Genomic DNA, 24,615 nt, shown 5'->3' on the forward strand with positions numbered 1-24,615 from the left:
CAACAACCTGACAGCCCACTCCCATGTGCCACTGCAATTCTAAACTCAAAAGGATTTGATGAGTTTTAAGATATAGTAAGAATTCCAAGACTGATTATATATTCAATAGACTGTCAGCAATGTCTGAATGAGGCCATGCTTTATTCTTGTGCCTAGACTTGTTCTAATCCTAAAGCAATACATAATTCAAATGTTTAATATGTCCATCAACACCAAGTCAAATAACCATGGTGAAAGAAAATTCCCTTTAAAAATATACAATCAACAAGTAATAATTCACATATGAGAAACAAATATTTTTCTCAGAAATGAATTCTTCATCCACCTATTTTATTTATTTTATACTACTTTATTTTACATATTGTGTGTGTGTGTGTGTGTGTGTGTGTGTGTGCGTGTGTGTTGCTGCGTAAACCCAGGGTCCTGCACATGCTAGGAAAGCACTCTACCACAGGGCTACTTCTCCAAGGCCATCCACTTATATTATCTATAAAATTAAATCTATTATTATTGTCACCCTTATTCTAATTTTAGAACTTACAATCTTCTAATTGAAAATGGCTGTAAAGCTACATTTACTCATTATGAACCCAGCCTTATAGTGAATTGTAAAAATTTACCTTCAGTCTCTGTTTGGTATTGTCATGAACAGTGTTAAATTCTGGCCCATCACTGTCCGCCTACAAATAGTGAATAATTAAAGCATTGGGTTACAAACACTAAAATGTAATGCATTGAAAACACTTTATTTTTTAAAACTGTTCAAAGTATGCTATTAAAACAGTAAAAACATACTACTTACAGGAAAAAAAGAACATGTCCCCAAAACTGACCACATAAAGCATGTCTCGCATTCTACAGATACAAAAACTCAAATTCCTCATCCTACTCTGGAAGAAACGCTAGTATATGTAGATTAGGTGGACCAAACCTAAATGTAGGAGAAATGCTAGTCTTCTAGATTATAACACACTTCAGAATACAGCAGAACTATGTATTACTCATATTTATTCAGCACCAAAGGATAACTCAGAAGGCTAATAGAGTATCCGGGATCTTAAGATGATTGGAAAATTCACCACAATCAACCAATTTAGAATGAAAAAAAAGGGAGGGAGAAAATTGAAACATTAAATATGAGAGCAATATATATTACTTCATATACTTAAATATTCAAGAATTCTAGAAATGAAACCAGGTACCTTGATTAGCAACATTTTCAGGAGAGGTTCATCAGTTACATTAGAAGAGTTAACAATGTGAAGAGGTTCTCCTTTAGAGTCTAGAAGGGAAAAAGACAAGGTAACATCTTTTAAACACTTCAAACCATCTTTTAAGACAGGACCAGCCAGTTACAAATATGTATGCTTATCAAAACTCACAGAAAAGGATGAATTAGCTTTACTATATAGAAATGATGTCTCAGTAAGCCTGGCTTTGAAAAAAGAAGCTCCATAAAAATAAGAGATAAATGAACAAACCTAGCAGTAGTCAATTACAACTGTTACAACACTTGGTACTACTGTTATTACTCTCATTTGAACAAGTCATAATATATTAAGGAATGAACCTAAAAAGTTTATGAAAAGTAAGAATTACTCTCAGTGTAAGTTTGCTTGTAAGATATTTCAAGAGTTTCTATAAACTTTAAATACTCATAAAAACTCTGAAAGTTGGCTTGCTATAATTCAGAAAGTGAATTACAAAGGTCCAGGATACCCACTAAACAATAACTTATGTTTATTTGGGAGGAAAGGAATGAGACTACAAGATAATGTTAAATTGTTCCTTCTTTATTCTTCTGTATTATTTAATTTTCATTTTTACAAGCAAGCATTAATGTAAAAAACAACAAATTTAAAACCTCATTTAATTTAAACAGATTTTAAAAATAAGAAATCATGTTTCCTTGTAAATTAACTTTTCAAAAAAGTCCATGGGGTCTGTACCTGATTTCTGATTTCCTAAAATGTCAGTTCTAATGGCATAGTTATGTTGAAATGGTGCCTTTTATAAGTACTGAAGTGTTATATACAGACATGGTTAATTTTTTAGGTATATTCCATTTTATGTTAAATATATACTTAGATATATTCTTTATTTATGATAATTACATGAGGTACATTTTTTAAATATCAAATTCCTTGTTATCACTGTAATAAATTTAATCTAAATAACTATGGTGACATAAATAAATGTTTAATATTGATAAAAGGACCATCTGCCTAATGAATAATTGACACAAATAAAACTTCACACTCACCAGTAAAATCAAAGCACTGCATACTAATTTTTTTTAGATAAGCTTTAGCAGTCATTTCATGTGTTTTAACTCTAGCTTCTACTCCAAGCTGCAGAACATTGAGTTCATGGAAAGGCCTTCCTTTCTTTTCTGCTTTTTTCATCAGAGTAATCACAACCTAAAAGGATGCATCAGTATTACCACAAACAATCTCATTAATATGCAATGTAGATAAATCAAGAATTTAATAACCATACAGAGTAATATGACCAATAGATTCAAACAATGAAAAAACATTTATTTCCATTTGTGCCTGAAAATTGTTTATTGTTATTTACCTCAGGAGGCACATATAACTGTTAAAACTTTTGAAGCATCACCACTATTTTCTAGTGGTTTTCAAAGCTAAAGTACAAAAATGACAATAAATAGCAATTTGGCCTAATTCCCAGATAATCTGGTCTGATGGATGGCTTTCATTTGAAATTCTGAGATTAACAGCTAATTTGTATAGAACTCCTAAGGCAAGGAAATCTCAATGGTGGCACTGCTGACATTTTTAAGCTAACAAATATGCATAACAGGGGGCTGTTACAGTCCTGTGCACTGTAAGATATTTGGCAGCATCCCTGCCTCTATCCACCAGTTCCCAGTAGCAGCCTCCCACTATGTAAGTAAGAACCAAAAATGTTTTCAGACAACATCAAGTATTCACCTGGAGGATGCAAATTTCTCGCCCTCTACCCCAATCACTGTCCCAAAGGACAGGAACTATCATAATATATATTAAAAATGATATTAAAATGACTTACAGGTTTTTTATATACACACATTAATTAAGAACTTTGGAAACAGAATTATTTATCTAACAATGTTTGAATTGTCAAAACTTAAAAATCTTTAGCAACTCTGATATTAACCAGAGAAAATACTGGAGGTTTAATATAACAAAGTTAGTTTCAACACCCTTTTAGCAACACTACAAGCATGTATTTCAGTTCAAAAACACAGAATCCATTTGCATAAAAAGCTTATAATTTTTAGCTCAGAGAACACAAATATTTAATGATGAAGGGATTTTAGAGGAAGGTGCTTGCAGGTCCCTAGATCTACTGCTTTCTCACTTATTCAAAACTTTATGCCTATTCCTTTCTATCCCTACCCTAGCCACTTTTCTGATCCCCCTTTTTTAGACTATTTATTTTTCCTTAAAAACTCAACTCAAATGTCACTTCTTCTAGAAAATCTTCCTAACCCTATTAGAACATCCCCTCACTACCATCCATACCACAAGCTCCAATGTCATACACTACTCTGAGTACATTTTAAATGAAAACATAAATACTTCAATTGTTTGAATTTGCATTCTGCCTCTGCATCTTTGGCATCTAGCACATACAATTTGTTCAATGTGTGAATAAAGAAGAGGAAAATCCACTTATTCTTTCCTCAAGAATCTGTAAATGGAAAGCATATGCTATATAGTAATAAACATTTATACCATATAGTATTAAACATGTTTTAAAGTGTAGACATACTGTATTTTATTCCATAAGAGTTTCTAGCATTTGCAAAGGATTTCTCAATCATTATTTCCTTTTCCTGCCTTTCTTTTATGGAACTGCAAAGCAAGCCACATTCCAACTGTCCTAGAATTATAATAGTGAAAAAGCAAGTTACATGAAATACTATCATTTTTAACTATGAAATAATATACACCCTATATATACTCATTCTTAATAAACCCTCAAATTTGAAAGCACCATTGCTACATGAAAACAAACTGTGTAAGATTTTTCTCTGCCTATTATTTACAAGTTTAAGAGGTAATTCTAAGTATCCATTATTTATCTACCTCATTTTACAAGAACATATGAAAATTACATACCTCTTTAATTTCAAAATTCAGCAAAATATTAATGATATCTACAGATCTAATTTCTTCCATTCCAGCTGTTAAAGTATCTTGTGAAGCATGCACATCTTGTGATATAGAGGTTTCACGGGGCTCTTTAATTTTACCTAAAGATGTTCAAAAGAAACTCATTTCAGACATTTCTTTCACAGGACAAATATCAGTACTTTGGATCTGGCAAAGGCCTAAAAATACAGAAATCAGTCATCTCTCTAGCCCTTAGAAAACTCATGGTATAGTACAAGACACATATATTTAAAACACAAGCAAAACAAGCAGACCGCACTTATTGACATTAAGAGGGCAAATGTTAATAAAAATATATAAAATGAACAGAAAGCACAGAACAAGGTTTAACACCATTACAAGTAAGTAAAGAAAGGTTTAACACAAGAGGTACCATCCAAGTAGAGCTCAACGACCTGCACACAGAGAAGATATTCCAAGAAAAAGGTAAGAAATTGGGGAAAATCACAGAGTAATGACATGGGAGAGGTTTTATAGACAACAACTACAACAAAAAAGAAAAGTCATATGAATATGATGCTGTCTTTCTGAAATCAGCACATCCTGAAATACAATAAAATTGCTTTTTAAATTGTAATACACAAAATAGCAGTTGTCTCTGCTATGAGTATACTTGGGCACCAGATATTGTAAAAAGTCTTATACAGGGATGGTCTCATTTAGTTTTTATAATATTCCTTGAAGGTAAAACTTTATTGTCCTCAAAATGCAGATAAAAAATTGTATGAAATATGATATGTCAAGAGCTATGTAATGTTTTGAACAACTAATAAAAAAAAATTGAGGGTTCAGACTGATTCAGTACCTTACCCAGTGTCACACAGATTACAAGGAGTGGTGTCCAAATTCATCAGTATGATTTGATAGCTTTCACTTTCAACCAACCCTCAATATCATTACATCATTCCTAACATTATCTTGATCACTGAAAGAGCAAACCAGAACCCTGAAATATCACCTACACCAGAAACCCATATAGAAAACCACTGCTATTTTTACCTTTAAGAAAACAATGCCTATGGCAAGGTTTCTTAATTTTCATTGTTTTCCAGCACTGCTCCTAACATAATGTGAACAGCAAAATATAACAAATATTTTGCTCTTACAAAACAATTCCAGGAATACTCAAAAATTTCTTAAATATTAAATACAAAGCACTGATCATTTTTAACACAGTAAATTGGAGTTTATTAAAGTTAACAAAGTCTACTAAATTCTATTAATCGAAGGACCCATGAGAGTTAAAAGGAAAACCAGAAAGGAAAAAACATTTGTACACATATATTTAATACAAAAAACTAGCAAAGGACTCGTGTCCAGGATGAACAACAATAACAAAAAACTCCTACTTATCAATAAAAACAATGAACACCTTGGTAAAAATGACAGAATAGACTTGAAAAGTCAGGTCACAAGAGGGTATCCAAATAGCCAATATCACCCCCCATACACTTTTATTTAAAGGTGTTCAACTTCATTAGTTATTAGGGAACAAATAAAAAACATAGTAAAATATGACTGTATATCCACCAGAACGACTAAATTTTAAAACACTGACAATTCCCAAGTAATGGTGAGAATACAACACAAATGGGACTCATATATTACTAAAAGTAAACTGGTACAAACACTTAGAAAACCATTTGATATAATATGGTATAAGTTACTAAAGTTAAAATGAAAACCTAACATAGAACCCAGTACTTCTACTCCTATCTACATATCCAAAAGAAAAAAAAAACATATAAGTAGAGTAGCCTCTCCTCCTCTGAGGGGGATATGTTATAAAACACCTAGAAGGAGCCTGAAACCACAGATAGTTCTATACATAACACACCTATGATAAAGTCTGATTTGTAAATTAGGCACAGTAAGAGATTAACAACAATGATTTAATTATTTTTTTAGTTGTTGATAGAAGTTTTTTATTTTTTATTTAATTTTTTGCAGTGCTGAGAACATAACCCAGTGCCTCACACATGCCAGGCAAGTCGCTACTGCTGAGCCACAGCCCAAGCCTGATATAGATAATTATAAAAAATAATCTGTAATAAAATTGCCACCAAGGAGTTTCCACTACACTTGAACTTTGTGGTCATGTTAAATACTAAGGGTCATTTGAATATAAGCACTGGGATAGCATAACAATCTACCTGATAACTAAGACAGCTATTAAATGAATGACAGAAAAATAGCATATATCATGTGGATATGCCAAGCAAAGGGATGATTAATGTCCCTGGCAGAGCAGAATGCAATTTATAACTTTTTAAGTTTTTTATTTATGCAACTTTCCACTTGACACTTTCAAACCACTATTGGTCACAGCTAACTAAAACCCTGGAAAGCAAATCCACAAATAAAGAGAATTACTGTATGCTAAAAGATATATACAACAACACAGCAACTTTATTCACAGTAGTCAAAAAATAGAAACAAACCAAATGTTCATCAAAAATAGAATAGATAAAAAACAATTCTGGATACATTTTTATATTTGAACATTACATAGGAATAAAAAGAGCCAACTACTATTAAGTACAGTATCAAAAGAATTTCAGGAGGTGTTGAAAAAAAGCAGCCACATACAAGAGTAATTTATTCATAATTCCATTTACGTAAAACTCAAGAAGAGTTAAAATAATCTATAGTATTATAAGTTGGAATGATAGTTACATCTGGTTGGATTTGGGGGCACATGGTACTGACTGGGAAAGGACATCAGGGAGGCTTTCTGAGATGCTGAAGACATGCAGCATCTGTATCATGGTGACAGAACAGTTGTATCTACATGTAAAAGTTCATTAAGTTGTACACTTAAAATTTCTGTACATATATGTTATGTTATAATAAAAAATTAAATGATGAAAAAATGTAGTGAAATATCATCTTTAACTCAGCAAACGAGCAAAAATTTTAAAATCTGACAATTCACTATATTAACAAGTTATAGGAAAACAACCTGGTGCCGGGCATGGTGGTGCACACCAGTAATCCCAGTGGTTCAGGAGGCTGAGGCAGGAGGATTGTAAATTCAAGGCCAGGCACAATAACCTAGTAGGCCCTGAGCAACTTAGTGAGACCCTATCTCAAACTAAAAAAAAAAAATGAAAAAGGGCTCATTAGTTAAAACACCCCTGGGATCAATCCCTGGTACCAACCGGGGAAAAAAAGGAACAACCTGGTACAAGTACAAAACAGTACAAGTCCTATGGAAGGTAACTGACAGATCTATCAAAATTTTAAATTATGTTTTTAAATTGTATTGATTAAATTACTAATTAAATTTAAATTAATAAAGATTACATACCCTTTAGCTGGTATTACCCTACAAGTACTTGTAAAAGTGCATGTACAGGATATTGAATGCAACATGGTTATAGTGAAAAAATTGAAAGCAAACTAAAATGTTTATAAAATGGAGACTTGCTAAATCATGAAATTTCCACAGACTCTAATACCAGGTAGTCATTAAAAAGAATAAAGGAGATCCATATATAGAACATATACCAATATAAAATGAACACAAGACATAATTTAGGAAAAAAATGAGCAAATTGCATATACACACAAGTGCTACCATTTTTTGAAAAAAAAATTATGTGTGTGTGTGCATGATACATTCATGTATATACATATGTGTAAAACAGCTTACAATTTGTACTATAATTACTTAATTGCTAAATCAAAAGGGACACAACTAATAATTTAAATTCTCTTCATTTTATTGCAGTATAATTTTTCAGTATCATCAGGGAATGGTACTTTATCAGCAAGTGCAATTCTTAAAAATATTTTACTACTAAGCCTTACTTAAAAATCACAAGAAGTATGCTACCATAAACAAGGACAAATTAAATATTTTTTTTCTGTACATGTAAATACAATAATTATCCCAGGAATCCACAACTGAATATTGACCCCCTTCTTAATGTTCTTCAACCAACTTATATAATTTTAAAAAAATGTTAAAATGACAATGGATTGACTGCTTAACTAAAAAGAATCAATCATCTCCAAATATAACTTCTTGTTTGCTTTCTTGGTAATACAAATTACAATTTGTAAATTATATTTGTTTACTTCTCTTATATTGTCTTTTTCAGGCTAAGGATACATGAAGATGAGTGATATAGACTCTGTGCTTTTAACATGCACAAGACTCTGGGTTTGCTACCCAGCACCACAAAAAAAGGAAAGAAAGAGATTATTATCTACTAAATTATAAAATAAAATAGACACATTTAGTATGTCACCTATTGTCAGACTCTTACCTGTCTCTTGTATTCTTGGTTTCACTTTATCTAAGTCTTCAGTAGCCTCACCAATATTTTCTCCTAATATTCTAAATAAAAGATTAAGATCTTCCTGATTTAGACTAACCTGTGAGATATTATGTTAAAAAAGAAAAAAAGGCATTTCATTGTACAATGAAACAATTTAATGCAGAAAACAAATTCTCAGTAATAAAACACAAAGGACAATATAACCTAACAATCAAAAATTTATATAATTACTATCCACTCAAGTATTTCACTACTCATTTCATGTAAACATTTTTATTTTCAAAGAAAATATTTATAGAACGATTTATAAGTCAATATGAACCACAATGACTTATCTTTATAAAAAGTTAATTATGATTCAAGAAATCTGATCTTTTAAAAGTGACAAATTTTGAAAATGCACACACTTCACTTTTTAAACAATAACAATTCCATTGAAATAAAGACTGTTCTTAATATTAAAAATAGGCATTTCCCTCAATGCTATAATTATCTTTGGAGAACCTTAGGTATTCTAAAAATAAAAGTATATGTTTATAATAAATAGTATCAAAAGGAATATGTTAATAGTTTACACACAGATCTCTGCAAATGCTTATAATAACAAATATGAAAGTTAAGTAACACTATCTGAAGATTAAATTGTACTGAAAAGAATAAAATAACCCTGTTGTATATCATCTGGCTGGAATTGTTCTTATATCATTCAGTAAAATATTCTACCATTTATTTGAATATATACTAAGAAAGTCTCCAGAGTTTACAATTTCAATGATGAAGGATTTTTCTCTCATGTACTCACATTCATTGAATCAAGATGTCCTTTAATTTCCACAACAGGCACTTTGTGATACCAATTTGCAGCTGGATTTCGATTTACAGAAAACTCCAAATTAATTGGGTGCAACAGCTGAATATCAGGATGGGAGATGCCTGGCTGGATTATTGTCCTAATAACCAACAGAAATTATATATATGCAAAAATATAGGAGGAAACACAACATATTATTTTAAAAAACAAAGTGAAGCAGCTATCTTCCACTCTAAGTAATGACTTTAAGATGAACTTATAATTAAATTAATTTATAATCCATTGGCAAGGACAGATTAAAATATCTGATAAACAATGAAATTATTATGAATACCTTTATCTTTAAATAGCAGACAAGTGATAACTGCAAACATTTTAAAAACAAAGTCACACTCTTAAAAACATTGGAGAAATCATCAAATTGTTATTCAACGATTAAAAATAGTTATGTGCCAATAATGATGTGTCAGTGATGGACCACATATATCACTGTGGTCCCTTGGGATTCCTCTTGCCTAGGGACTCTGTAGCTGTCATAAAGACAGTGCAATACATTATTTCTATATTTGGGGTAACACCAGTATAGGTAAACCTACTACACAGACAGTCATAAAAGTACAACATGCTCAATTACGAACAGCACATAATACTTGGTGATAATAAATGACTGTTACTGGTTGATATATTTTCTAGTCTTTCACTACTTAAGAATGTACTCCTTCTACTTAAAAAAGGTTTACCATAAAACAGTATGTCATGTTAAATTGGCTGAAGCCTCATACATCATATGTATCATGTTTACTGTGTATCCTGACCATATAGATTCTGACCAAGAGATCACATGGAATGATTGGCTGATACCACCAATGTTTGTGTAAGGACACTCTGTGATGTTCATACAATGATGAGATAACCAAATGTGCATTTCTCAGAATGTATCCCCATCATTAAGTGAAGCATGACTATATATTTTTAGGTACAAAGACTAAGGAAAACATTAGCAAAATGCATGCTAACAACATTTTCTAGGGAGTTTCATAAAGTTTTTCTCCAGGACTGTTTTCTGAACTTGATTTACAATCATTACCTTTTTATTCTGGATAAAAATCTCATTTGATAGGGTAGAAAATAATTTTCTAATCTTCTTGTGTTTTTATGTGTCATGTGTGAGCACTGATGATACAAAATTACTTACAAAGTATTCCTGCCAATAATGTCTAAGCTCCATCAAACCATGATGAATCACTCAGATAAAACTAAATTGGGAACTGTTCCAGGAAGTAACCAGACTACACTCTTCAAAACCACCAAAATCGTGAAAAATACAGAAAGGTTAAAGGACATTCCAGAATAAGTGTGTATTAGTACAGAAATCCCTCTTAATAGTACAGAATGCAATTAAATACCATGTGTGATTCTGGTGGGGCGAATTTACTGTAATGGACATCACTGGATCAAAGGTATAACCTCAATATTGAATGCACATTAGATAATATTATACCAATACCACATTTCCATAATTTGATAATTATATTATAGTCAATATAACTGACCTTGCTTTCAGGAGGCACATTCTAAAATATTTAAGGGCAATGGGTCAAGATATCTATTCTCAAACCAGTTATCAAAATATGATTTAAATAATAATACTATGTATACATATATTAAAGCAAATATAAAATTGGTAAAACTACTGAAATGTATAAAGTACACTCATGGTACTATTTCTATAATTTTTCTGTAGGCTTAAAATTTTTCAAAATAAAAAGCTGTATGTATGTAATATGTAATAGAAGTTTGTTAGGTATGAGTTTCAACAATCACAAAATTTCATAGCAAAAATTAACATAATACTTAAATCCATAACTGCAGAAAGAGCATACCTAGAAAGCTTGAGTTTTGTGAGCTGCACATCCATTCTATCAATTACTGGAGGATTTAAGGAGTCTTCACCAGACACCAGACTAAATTGATTTTGAACTCTGATTAATCCAAGATCTACCACTACAGCATTGGTGGAAATGGAAGACTGTGGGATGATAATAACTGGTGCTTTCAAATCAGTGTAGAAGGAAACACGAAGGCTCCTCTGAGCAAGGTCCTTCACACTCATGGCAGCCTTTTCTGCAGCCTGGGCAGTGGCAGCACTCAGGGCCTCCTTAGCTGTCTGGAAATTGTTCATGAAGTTCTGTGGACACAAAATATAAAAGGAAAAAATAGACACATCAATAACACTTTCTGTATATATATATATTTTTTATTATTTTCAATGACTTTATAACATTTGTTATCATAATTATCAGATTTACTTATTTCTAAATTGAAAACTCAATATTTAAATTATGATTTTACCAGAAGTGACATTAGGAATTTATGAAGATAGATAATCTGAATACAGCCAACATTCAGTGATAGCACAGCATCCACTTTGGACATATCAGTATATGAATCTCCCTCAGTAGCATCTGGATACAAATCCAAATTAAAATGAAAAACTTCATTTCCCATTATTGACACGGCCTGAAAAACAGAGTTGTGAATGTTCTGTAGCCAGGAAAGTAATGACAAAATAAAATCCCATTCAGAAAATGTTTTACATTTATAACCTTTATAAAAATAAATATTTAATTGAAATATATTTGTTTTTAAAAAATAAATTATAAAAATTTCATATACAATCATCAAAAATATTAACTGTTTACTATTATATACTTGTTTATGAACTGTCTTAGGATCAACATCTGTGACAATAATATTTTCCAGTCTGGCAAAAAGAGATTGCTTCTTTGACTGAAGAGAAAGGGAGGAATCAAGGCCTGAAAAAAAACATGTTATTATTATAATTTCTACAGATCTGTCATAAATAAGATACTTATTTCCATTGTATAAAATTATTTTGAAGTTTTAACTTTTTAGCAATGTCTAAATCCCAATGAATAAAGTTCTAATATTAGATATGTTTTAGCTTTATAAACATCAAACCTATAAATTTATCAAAAACTAATTATCTGAAAAAAACACATTTAGTATATCTCAGAATTACACAACTCCTTTATACTTTAGGTCATTTTTATGGAGCCTGTTAAAGTGTCATGAACCAAATTCAGACTAGTAGATATACTGCCAAGCCAAGACAAAGAAAACAAAACAAAAAAGAAAAAACCCAGAGCTTTCTGTTTTTTTTTAAATTCTTAAAGAATTTCATTAAACATATTACACATATTCTTTACCTTTACCAGATTATAATAAACTGACAAAGTTAAGGCCAGGAGAAAACCTAGATGAGTTTAGCAGATTTGCCTAAATGAACATAATGGGTTCACAGATTTTCTTCTACATTATAGGTTTGCTTTGCCTAAAGTACAAATGAATAAATATGACATACAATTATATGATTATATATGAAGATAATATGAAGCTTAAAAAGGTCTAGTAATGATGAAGCATTACATAGACCTTCAACTAAATTGAACTGATGCTTCTCCCAGCCCATCAATGGTGTTCTAACATTAACATTAGTATTCCTTTCCACCTCCTAGACAATTCTCAGAAGGCCATAGCACATGTGTGTGGTTCAATTTTAAGGTCAAGTTGTGACTAACTTCTACAGTCCAAAAAGAAAGCATCCAGTCTAATCACACACTGGCAGGTATTTCACAGCTCAGAGCACTCCATTTGTATACTCCCTGGTATTGAGAGAGAAAGAAAGAAAGAAAGAGAGAGAGAGAGAGAGAGAGAGAGAGAGAGAGAGAGAGAGAGAGAGAGAGAGAGAGAGAGAGAGAGAAGGAAAGGAAAGAAGATCACAAGAGAATGAGTGTGCAGGCTTATCTCTTAATGAATTTTTAGTACTACGAGATCTTTACCTTGAATCTTGATTTCAGCAATATTGCTCTTCTCATCACAAACAATGACACAGAAAGCATTCAACTTGGCAAACAGCCTAAACCCAACAACATCACTATCTTTAGAGGATACAATCACTAAAAATAAAACAAAGAATTCTATCACTGTGAGATTCCAGTAATCTAAATTTTGTTAAGCTTTTTTCTCCATATTAACTGAACCACAATTCTGCTAAATATATGTAAATACACATTTTTTAAATTCTCAAACTCTTTAAGATCTCAAATACTTTTGTTTTGTATATCCTACAGAGGTATATTACTTTTATAAGTTAAAAGCAAAAACAAAGAAAGTAAAGAAAAAAAAAAACGCAAAATAAATAAATAAAGACACTAGACATTACTTAAGGTCACACACCTTAAGTAAAAGAGTCAGAATTTGAGTGGAATTCTTTCTGATCTAAAATCTGAACCTGTTTAATTAGATGCTGTCCCTGAACCCCTTCCTTTGGTCTCTGGGTCTTGATTTCCACATGTCTAAAATGGCAGGGAAGACTGAAATGGAACCTCTTCAGGAGCCACTGAGAAGGGAGGGAAGAGCTCAGAATAAATACAGATCTTGTTCCTCTATTACCCTCTCAAAGGCAACCACCACCAAAATAAGAGAAAAAAACAAACATTTTCAAAAACAATAGCATGGGTTATATTTACCCTATAGATCAGGTGCTCACATATGATTCAATTTGAAGAAAAAGGCACAATGAGGGGGAGGGCATGCATTTGAATGATTAAATTAGATGATCTCTAAGATTCCTCATTTCACCCTAGAGTACTAAAACCCCTGCTAACAATAAACAAAACACATTTTTCATACCTTTCTGCAAAGGTGATTTTTTTTGTTTTTCAGTTGAAATCTGTACCTCCTTGACAACACTCACATTTTGACTATCTGATGGAATAATGGTTGTCAGGTAGTTAATAGAAGAGAGAAGTGCTTGTGTTTGCAAGAAGAGATTTAAAGATGAAAAGGCCACCTAAAAAGATGTTTTAGGAAGAAAATTAGTTTTATTTGACCATTTATAACTTGTAGTCCACACAGTGACCCACCCCCCACCCCGCCCAGAGGCTCCCAGCAGACTTTCTACCACCTGGAAAGAAAAGAGGAAAGGAAGGTTCAGGACTCTATAAAGTAGGGAGTACATGGAAAGCAAGTTACACCCACACAGTTCAGGGGTACATTAGAATACCACAACAACTTAATTACTCCATCCTCCAAGCATAATGACAATGGAGTTTATAATCTGCCTCTCATGACCATCCTGATATTCAACATAAGCCATCCATAATGCCTTACTGGATTTTTAAATATATTTATCTTTTGGGTGTAGATGGACACAACACAATGCATTTTATTTTTATGTGGTGCTAAGGATCGAACCCATGTCCCGCCCATGTCCCGCCTGTGCTAGGCGAGCGCTCTACTGCTGAGCCACAATCCCAGCCCCCTTACTGGATCTTAATGGCACATTTATTATGATTATTTAAAAGATATAAATCAGAAAATAAAACTCCAGAACTACTACAAAACTCCAGGACCACTGTGGGCTACTAATATGTTTAGAAATGATTCCAAAAGTAGCACCAATAAAATTTAAATACATAAGATACAATTGTAAGTTCCCAGTTACTAAGTGATCTCCAAAAACCACAATAATGGTTCCATCATTTAGAAACAAACACAGAATATATGACTTGTAAGAAACAAGTACTATATGTTTTAAAAACAAAGACTCTTTAAAGCGAAGGTAGGAACACATATTAATTCCAAGAATGTGTGGCTTTCTAACAGCACATTTAAATAAAATCAAAATCTGTTCACAGAAAACAATTTTTCATTTCCTCAAAACACTAAATTGATACAAAAACCACAAAAAGGAAGGTTTTGAAGATTATGGCAGATTTTTCCCCTCTCTCAAAAGCATTCACTTAAAGTCATATCTCTCATTTTCGTTTTAGTGTAACACACAAGTACTTTTCTTCTTCTTTCCTCTACAGTACTGCCTAAGAAGTAATAGCTTCAAAATTACTTACCACCTTTCTTTATACCTTATGCACTTCTTCACTCCTATATTACAAGATGTTATTTAGTTTGGTTTGTTTAGAATCCTGCTAGTTTTTTTAATTAATTTTTTATTTATATATGACAGTGGAATGCATTACAATTCTTAATATACATATAAAACACAATTTTTCATATCTCTGGTTGTATACAAAGTATATTCACACCAATTCGTGTCTTTATATATGTACTTTTAATAAAATGTCCATCACATTCCACCATCATTCCACCATCATTTTGAATCCTGTTAGTTCTCTACATATCAAAGTTACCTTTTCTATAGTACTCCCTTCCCTAGAAATAATACTGAAATCTTAGAAAAGATTATAGTAGGATATGATACAGTAAGTCAATACAACTGCTTTAATAAACTGAATCACAGACACAGAGCAAGCTAAGTATCTACAAAGTTAATTTATAACTTTCAATGGTCTCATCAAATAACCCATCAATATTCCTTAGAGGACAGTGAACACTTCCAGAATAGGTTATTTTCAAAAGGAATATATTTGTTTAATAAAATCCCTTACCTTAAGTGTTTGTTCCGTTTTTTCAAAAGCAGTTTGAAAGCTTGGTCCATTCCTATCAGCCTGAAAAAAGAAAGAAAAATTCTAAGGAACGAACTAAGACCAAAGCAAATAAATCCTTTATTTATAATCTCTGATTAATTTATTTAAATTTACCTATAAATATATTTGTATCTATTTTATATATTTAATTTTACTGTCATTATTTTAATGTTATATCCAAAAAACTTATTGTAATAATGTAAATGTTTTCTCTTCAAGCCTGGGATGATATTCATTGAATTCTGGGAAGAATTCTGAAGGCTGGAGAATATAAATTCCATAGAGTCCATCCATTACTAAATGCTTAAATCCCTCTATAAAGTCTTTGGCAGAGGTGGGTGTGATGGCACATACCTACAGTCCCAGCTACTTTGGAGGCGAAGGCAGATGATTGTTAAGTTCAAGCCCAGCCTAGGAAACTTAGTGAGACACTCTCTCAAAATAAAATAAAAAGGGAAAGAGATGTAATTCAGTGGAAGAACAAGCACTTGCCTAGTATACAAAATCCTAGGCTCAACTCCAATTACTTAAAAAAAAAGTCTTTGGCAAATATAAATATATCTCTCCAGTGAAAGAAATCTTGTCTCCCTACAAGGAATTGTAATCTTTGAAGAATGTTTTGTTTCAATGAGTTCTTCATACTGAGTAAAAAGCAAACAAACAATAAACAAAACATTCATCTCCCATCCTAACCCACATAACCCACCCCTGGTTCTAGTTCTATCTACTGGGAATAAACATAGTAAATTTAAACTCAAAAAATTTACCACCTGTGAGAAACTTTTTGGCCAGACTAGTTTCCCTAACTTTCTGCTCCTACACTACTTTGTGCTTTTCTTTCTTAGAGAATCAGTTATGTTGTCCACCAATCAATGTTATATTTGGTTGTTTCCTTGCCGATCATGCCATTCTAGTATATAATTTCCTTGAGAACAAAGAGTATTTCTCATATCTGTATTCAAGTGCCTAACAGTAAAGGCATTTGATAACAGACATTCAATAAATAGCTGGTGAATACTAATTAAACAAATCAACTAATCCTAAATGCAACCAAATACCATCAGTTTCTTCTTCAGCATTTTTCATGTGATCTATTCTTCTAGTTTTGTTGTTTTACTTTTTCATGTGATATATTTGAGTCTCTTGTCAATCCTAGCAGTTTCCTCTAACCCAATCTAAGTTGACTTTTCCTTTTGATGAAGAATACTAGGCCAAATGTCACCTTTGGATACAGTGAGTGGAGACACATGAATATGCCCCAGAAGACAGAAACAGCACCAACTTCATCCCAGGCTTCCACCTTTGGGGATTAGTAGCTTAATGATTTCATAAAGCCCTGTACTGAAGGGCTATTACAGTGAAAGAGAAAGAAGGTACACAAATGGAAGAGGAAATAGTAGTTATCCCTATAATTAAAAATGAAAACACATCCAGAACCATTAGTAATACACTGTAATCTTTTTTTTCTCAGAGTATAGTTTTTGAGTATACAACAAATACACAATCATTCTATGGTCCTTACCTTAATATATTCCACTTTTAAAAGATCTAATCCAGGTTTGTCAGAAGAACTAATCAAGTGAAGGGGTTTCTTTCTGGATCCTAAATTGAAGAAAAAGGAAAAAGGGCTTTCAAATAAACAGCTCTTCTAAAATTTTGAAACTTTCTAGGTATCTTTTTATTTTCTAAAAATACTAGTTAAGCTTTAAAAAAATATCTGTTCACATTTTCATGGTTACTGAAAATTACAAATCTTTATATAAGAAATACAACTTACTTTAAAAACATTCATATTTACTTTTGCTTGATTTTTTATTTGTTTTCAAAATAATAAAAACATCTCCTACATATTTTTAAGGCTGTCTTGTGCATGTCTAGGGCAGCAGAATAGACTATAGGTTTAAGAATCAGGAAATATGACTTCTAGTTCATCTCTATCCTTACCAAAGGCTACTAATTTTTTTTTCTCAATCATATAACAAAAAGGCTGGACTAAAACAATCTAATATCCTATTGCACTATAAAATTTTACAAAAAGTAATTTATTCGAGAAAATTAAATAATTTTCCTTCATTTAGGCTGAGAGTCAATTTACATAGAAAAGGTTTTTTTAAGGAAGGAGAATTATTAAAACTTTCTTTTTATCTTAAGAATAAGAAGTTCTATTAAATGTCCTCTAATCCTTATGTAGAAGTGCCAACGTACTGCCGCCAAAAGCTGTGCAGAGAGGACTGATAGAGCCACCATTTCATCCACATTTTACTATTCACAATCTATAACTCCTGCTTCTAAGACATCTAATTTTCCCTTGTCCACTGAGGTCTCAACCTTCCCTTAAAAAAAAGCTTAGAAATACATTAATTATATATTTTCCCTTAAGGCAGTAATGTAAACTCTGTATTAAGACAATACCTACAGAATATTAATAACATAAAACAATTTTCTTCCAAACGAAGGCTTAAAATTATAAAACATAGGTCTTTATATTTGACAAAAGCACTAGGCAAATATTAGGTCATTTTAATTATGTGGATTTATCCCTTCCTTCATGCTTCAAAAATATGAGCACACAACGTAAATGGTTAACAAACTACAAAAACTTCTAAGAGTTGACTTTGCATTCTACCATTTTAATTTGGGTAACTGGTGCTTCTTGTTGATACACGAACACAATTAAATAAAACAAGACATTCAATATCATAATACCAGAGACAAATTCTATGCTTTTGCCATTCATGAGTTATATGATATTGAACTTGGCAATCAGCCTAAAGCCTACTTATCAGTTCATTCATGGATAAATTATATGACCAATCTGACCAATCTATGACTTTGCTAGATATCAACTGGAGATAATAATGCTACCTATTTCACAGCATTGTTATAAAAATTGAAAGTTATTATTTGTAGTGAATACTGTAGAACAGTATTTGCTATTATTTATTATGTAAATAAAAGTGCTTCAGACACACAAAAGTGCTATTTTATTACTGGCCATTATTTCTATTTTTTTTAAACTATTACCTTGAATTTCATGGTAATCCAAGCTGATTTTCTTTAAATAAGACACTGCAGTTAAGTCAAATGTTCTTACTGTCGTCTCTGTTCCTAACTGTGTAACCTTAAATACTAGAATTGAGTCTTCTTCTTTCTGTTGTTTAGTGAATTCCAAAATCACCTAAAAGAATTATCACATCCAATAAGAAAAGTGTATGTCATACTTAAAATAAGAAAACCAAAATCTTTCTCCATACATATCACCATGACAATAGTGGAAACACTACTCATATTCCTGATTGAAAATTATTATCTTAAATTTTATTATCAAGAATATAGGTAACTTATAAAATATTCTTGTAAAATTTAACATTATTGATTTTTAAATTTAGAAAAATAGAAAAACTATGGATTCTTAATATGATTTTCTTAAAATAAGTCATGTTTGGTGATGACAGAAGCATCAACAAAAGCAATTTATTAAAGTGAAAAGTAAGACAAGAATGTTCATTAGCATACTACTACTTAATTCTAGAAATTACAGGCAATATATTCAGCCAATAAAAAAAAGAACATGTGTGGCAATTTGGGGGGGGGGGTTACTGGGGATTGAATTCAGGGACACTAGAACACTGAGCCACATCCCCAGCCCTATTTTGTATTTTATTTAGAGACAGGGTCTCACTGAGTTGCTTAATGCCTCGCTGTTGCTGAGGCTGGCTCCCTCCAATGTCAATTAAATGCACATCCTTAATGTATCATGAAATTACCACTCTTTTGTCCTTATTATTCCAACCTAATGAAAGCATATATGCTTCACCCTCCTGAGTACTAAATGCCCAAGAACTCAAGTCCTAACAGACAATCTTTTCCCAATCACTTTTAAATGAACTCAAATAATAGTCTTAGTTTTTTCTATCAAGTTTTACAATTAATAATGGTTTGCCCAAAGACAAACCTAGGAAAGAAAACCTCAGGCCAATACCCCTAAAGATAATGTACTGGAGAGAAAAAATACATAGGAAAGGGGTAACACATTCTTATTTCATATGATTTCAAGGACATAAAATATTGATAAATCACATTCAAAAACACATTAAGAAAGCAATGTACCATGGGGCTGGGATTGTGGCTCAGAGGTAGAGTGCTCCCCTGCCATGCGTGAGGCACTGAGTTTGATCCTCAGCACCACATAAAAATAAAATAATAAAGGCATTATGTCCACTTATAACTAAAAAGTAAATATTTTTTAAAAAAGTAATGTATCATGAATCAACAAATGCAATTTACCACATAAAGCATAGTTAACAACAAGACTCAAATGATTATCTGAAAATAATGCAGAAAACTATTTGAAAAACTTCACTATCCACTCATGTTTACAACACTAGAGAAACAAGGGATAGAAGGAAGTTACCTCAACATTGTAAAGTTATATTAAACAAACCCAATACCAACATCATTCTGAATTGGGGGGAAAATCATTTTCTCTAAAAACAGGAAACAAAAGAGATGCTTATTTTCACTATTCCTATTCCGTATAGTCCTTGAAACTCTAGCCAGAGCAATAAGGCAAGAGGAGAAAAAGGAATACAAAATGGGAAAGTAGAGCTCATATTATCTTTGCTTGCTAACAACCTGATCCTATATTTAGAAGAACAAAAAACTCCACAAAAGGTTTCTAGAGCTCATAGATTAATTCAGTAAAATACAGGATACAGGTCAATAATAATAAATCAATTGCATTCTTATACTCCAAGGATGAATCTGCTGAAAAATAAATTAGGAAAACTAACCCATTTACAATAACCTCAAAAGACACTTGGAAATAAATCTAACAAAGGAGGTAAAAGATGTATACAAAACCAAATAAACAACAACAACAAAAACAAACTATGAAACACTGAAGAAAGAAATTGTGAACCCCTTAGAAGAACTACCTGCCATGTACTTGGATAGGTACAATGAATATTTCAAAATGACCATACTACCAAAGCATTAGAAAGCATTAGAAAGGTTTAATGCAGTCTTCATCTAAATACCAATGACATTCCTCAGAGAACTGGAAAAAAAACTGTCCTACAATTAATTTGGAAAAATAAGCCAAAGAACACTGAGCAAGAAGTACAATGTTGTAGGCAAAACAATACTGGATTTGAAATTATACTACAGAGCTATAGTAACAAAGCAAAAAACGAATAATCAAACAAACAAAGCATGGTATTGGCACCAAAACCAACATGAAGACCAATGGAATAGAATAGAAAAAATCCACCTAGATACAGTCATCTGATAGTTAACAAAGAGGCCACAAATATACATTGGAGTGAAGACAGCCTTAAACAAATAATGTTGGTCAAACTAGATATTCACATGTAGAAGAATTAAACTTGATCCCTTTCTCTCACTCTGCACAAAAGGTGATTTAAAGTAGACAAATGATTTAGGTATTAGACTAGAAAATCTGCAACAAATAGAAGAAAATGTAGGCCCAACACCTTAGCATGTTTGTACAGGCACCTATTTCCTTAACAAGATTTCCAAAACACAAGAAATAAAATCAAGAATCAAAATGTGGACAGCATCAAATTAAAAAGCTTCTGCACAGCAAAAGAAACAAGAGCATGAAGAGAGAGCCTACAGAATGAAAGATTTTTGTCACCTGCTTCTCAGAGAGGGGATCAATATCCAGAATATATAAAGAACTCAATAAACTTAACAATAAATAAATAAATAAATAAATAAATAAATAAATAACCAACCTACTTAATAAATGGGCAAAAGCCACTAAATTGGCATTTCTAAAAAAAAAAAAGAAATACAAGTGTCCAAAAATAAATGAAAAAAATATTAAATCTCTCCAGCAATCAGCAAAATGCATATTGTAACTACATTGAGATTTAATTTCACCCCATTCAGAATAACAATTATCAAGAATACAAATAATAATAAATGCTGGTGAGGATGTGGGGAAATGTTATATATTGTTGGTTGGACTGCAAATTAGTGTAACCATTCTAGAAAGTAGTACGGATATGTCTCAAAAAGCCAGGAATGGAACCAACATATGATCCAGCTATCTCACTCTTCTGTATATATCCATAAGATCTAATATCAGCATACTATAGTGACATAGCCACATCGATGTTTATAAGAGATCAATTCATAAGAGAGATGTTGTGGAATCATCCCAGATGCCCGTCAACATTCGAATGAATGAAGAAAAAAGTGATATATACACAATGAAGTTTTACTAAGTCATGAAGAATATTGAAATTATGGCATTTGCTGGTACACAGATGGAACTGGAGAACATCATACTGAATGAAAAAAAGCTTGACACAGAAAGTAAAAAGTCAAATGTTTTCTCTCATATGTGGAAACTATACAAAAATAAGAAAAAATGGGGATGAGGTGGATCTCATGAAAAGAGATGAGAGATCATTGGAGTAGAAGAATTTGATTGAGGGGAAGGAAGAAGGGACAGGAAAAGGCAAGAATGGTGAAATGAAACTGACCAAACTGTTCTGTGTATCTATATAAATATCATATACTAATCTCACTTTTATACATGTCTATAACACATTAATTTTAAAAGATATAAATAAAGAGAAGAAAGCCCAGGATAGTGGAGGAAAGGTAACAGGGAAGAGAGCAGGGGAGTGAAAGAGGAAACAATAAGGACTGAATTGGAGCAAATTATATTCCATATATGTATGATTATGTCAAAATGAATCCCAATATTATGTTTATAATGCACTAATAAAAATATTTCAAAAAATATCTGATTATTCATCAAAAATAAGGATTATGTTTTATAGAATATATCAAATTCCTTATGTGATAGGACTATATTTTATTCAACCCATGTATTTTTCAGAACACTTAGTTTAGTACAAATTACATTAAAATCCATTTACATTAAATTATAATTTGGCTGAAAATTAATCCATAATATCTCTTGGTAATATGCATTTATATTTGAACATGGTGGTAGTTTTTTTTTCCTTTGTGAAACTGAATGAGCAAGTATATTTTGCATCTAAAATTTCCCACTGCTTTATTGGAATGCTACCGTTTTTTTTTCTCTAAAATCCTCTCTATTTGAAATATATCCATATCCAACTACTTTTCTTTTGCACAAGTGACTGTAATTTGACATTGGAGCAGAAATTACTACAAAAGGAAATAAAAGAAAAGATAGCTTCTTTCTTATTTTTTAAATAACAGCCAAAAAATGATAAGTTTGGTGAGATGTTTTATTTTTGTTATTATAGGATGTAAAGGAAAAAAGTCAACATAGTGTTTTTTTTTAATTTCTTCTAGAGTAGTACCAAATTTCAATTCAATTATCTAGTAAAGCAATAATATCTAGAACTGTAATAATGAGAATACTGTTGAAATTTAAAAATGTCCAAGTTAATATGATTGAAAAAAATGTGTACAAACAAACAAAAACTTCATGAAAATTCAAGCAATTAGGCATTAATGTTTGAAATTTGGCCATGGAAAACTACTATGACAACCTAAAAGTATGCTAGATGATATAAAGGTAGATATTTTTAATTGCATTTATAAATACATTTTCTTTGAAAATAGGTATTTCTAAATATATCATATAAGGGGGATGATATATGAAAATAATATAAAAGACAAATAGTCTCTTTTCCCTCTTTCAGTAGTATAGATTCATAATGCAGGTGTTTGTAATCACTATATTGATCTCATAAATATTTTCACCAATTTTAACAAATGGGAAAGTTCAGTCTGTTAAGGTCTTAGGAGATCCATAGATTTTAAATATTTTATGTTATGAGTAATATTTATTATTTATGGAAAAACTAAAATATTATATATTATATATCTTATTATTATTATTGCTATTATCATCATGTTACCTTTCTTTGCTAATACTCTGAACCTAATACTCTAGAACAGAAATTAAATTTTAGTAGTTTCCTTACACTCTATGATTTGACACAGCTCCCATTATTTTAGATCCCACATACAATAAAGTACTGTAGAATAAACATGTTAATTATTAAACTTTACCTCTATAAAAGCATAGCTGATTGACTTCTCATGAAATGTTTTCACATTGTTTAGTTTCTAAAGTTTCCAAATGGGAAAGGTCTACTGGATAATCAATTTAGGAAGTACAATGTTCTAGAGATCTATATAACGGAAGTTTGATTAAGTTTTAAAATGCATTAATCTGAAATGTATGCAATTTCCCATTACTCAAATAGAAATCCCAAACTGGAGAACATCCCTAACTGGAGAAAATTTATTTTACCTATATCCTTGAATTCCTTTATCCTTTGGTTCATTGAAAGGATATTTATTAAAAACATCTTTGTTCCCAGCATTGTGCAAGATGTTGTGTGTACAATAGTGATGAAAAAAGACAGAAAATAAAGAAAGAAATTGACCTAGTGTTTACTTCAACGGAGCTTATAATTTGATGGAGTAAGGATTTTAAAAGTATAATTTAAAAGTTTATAATATGCTATGAAGGAAAAATCGGAATATTCTGAGATGATAAGAGGGTATAAGTTAGAAAGAGCAGTTATGGAAGACTTCCTTGAGGAAGTGACATTTAAACTGAAGCTATAGAGGAAAAGCAGATCAATAGTCATAGTGGGAGCATGAGAATGAGCAAGAAGAAACAAATGATAGAATTTAAATGTGGATACTATCCAGAGAACTGGCCATTCAGGACACAGACAACAGGCTTAATTCCAATAGCAGTCACAGGAGAGTGCATGAGAATTATTTTATGTAATCTTAAATTTAAAATAGCCTTC

The 24,615-nt window shown here is 31.4% G+C and overlaps 1 protein-coding gene across 1 annotated transcript in view; it reads right to left on the minus strand.

Moving 5' to 3' along the window:
• Positions 1–19,099, minus strand: part of LOC308630506 (intermembrane lipid transfer protein VPS13C-like) — a gene marked incomplete at both ends in the record, with an annotated part of 188,708 nt that extends 169,609 nt beyond the window's left edge. Inside the window, 15 exon segments of the mRNA XM_081260612.1 lie at positions 621–680; positions 1,203–1,282; positions 2,264–2,420; positions 4,131–4,264; positions 8,459–8,567; positions 9,273–9,420; positions 11,165–11,469; positions 11,634–11,801; positions 11,994–12,097; positions 13,145–13,261; positions 13,998–14,157; positions 15,773–15,832; positions 17,334–17,413; positions 18,836–18,989; positions 19,073–19,099. Of these exon segments, the coding sequence (XP_081116738.1) occupies positions 621–680; positions 1,203–1,282; positions 2,264–2,420; positions 4,131–4,264; positions 8,459–8,567; positions 9,273–9,420; positions 11,165–11,469; positions 11,634–11,801; positions 11,994–12,097; positions 13,145–13,261; positions 13,998–14,157; positions 15,773–15,832; positions 17,334–17,413; positions 18,836–18,989; positions 19,073–19,099 (1,863 nt within the window).
• Between the last annotated feature and the right edge of the window lie 5,516 nt (positions 19,100–24,615).

This window comes from Spermophilus citellus (assembly GCF_964194105.1).
Source record: "Spermophilus citellus genome assembly, chromosome: 11".
In the NCBI taxonomy this organism is placed as follows: Eukaryota; Metazoa; Chordata; class Mammalia; order Rodentia; family Sciuridae; genus Spermophilus; species Spermophilus citellus.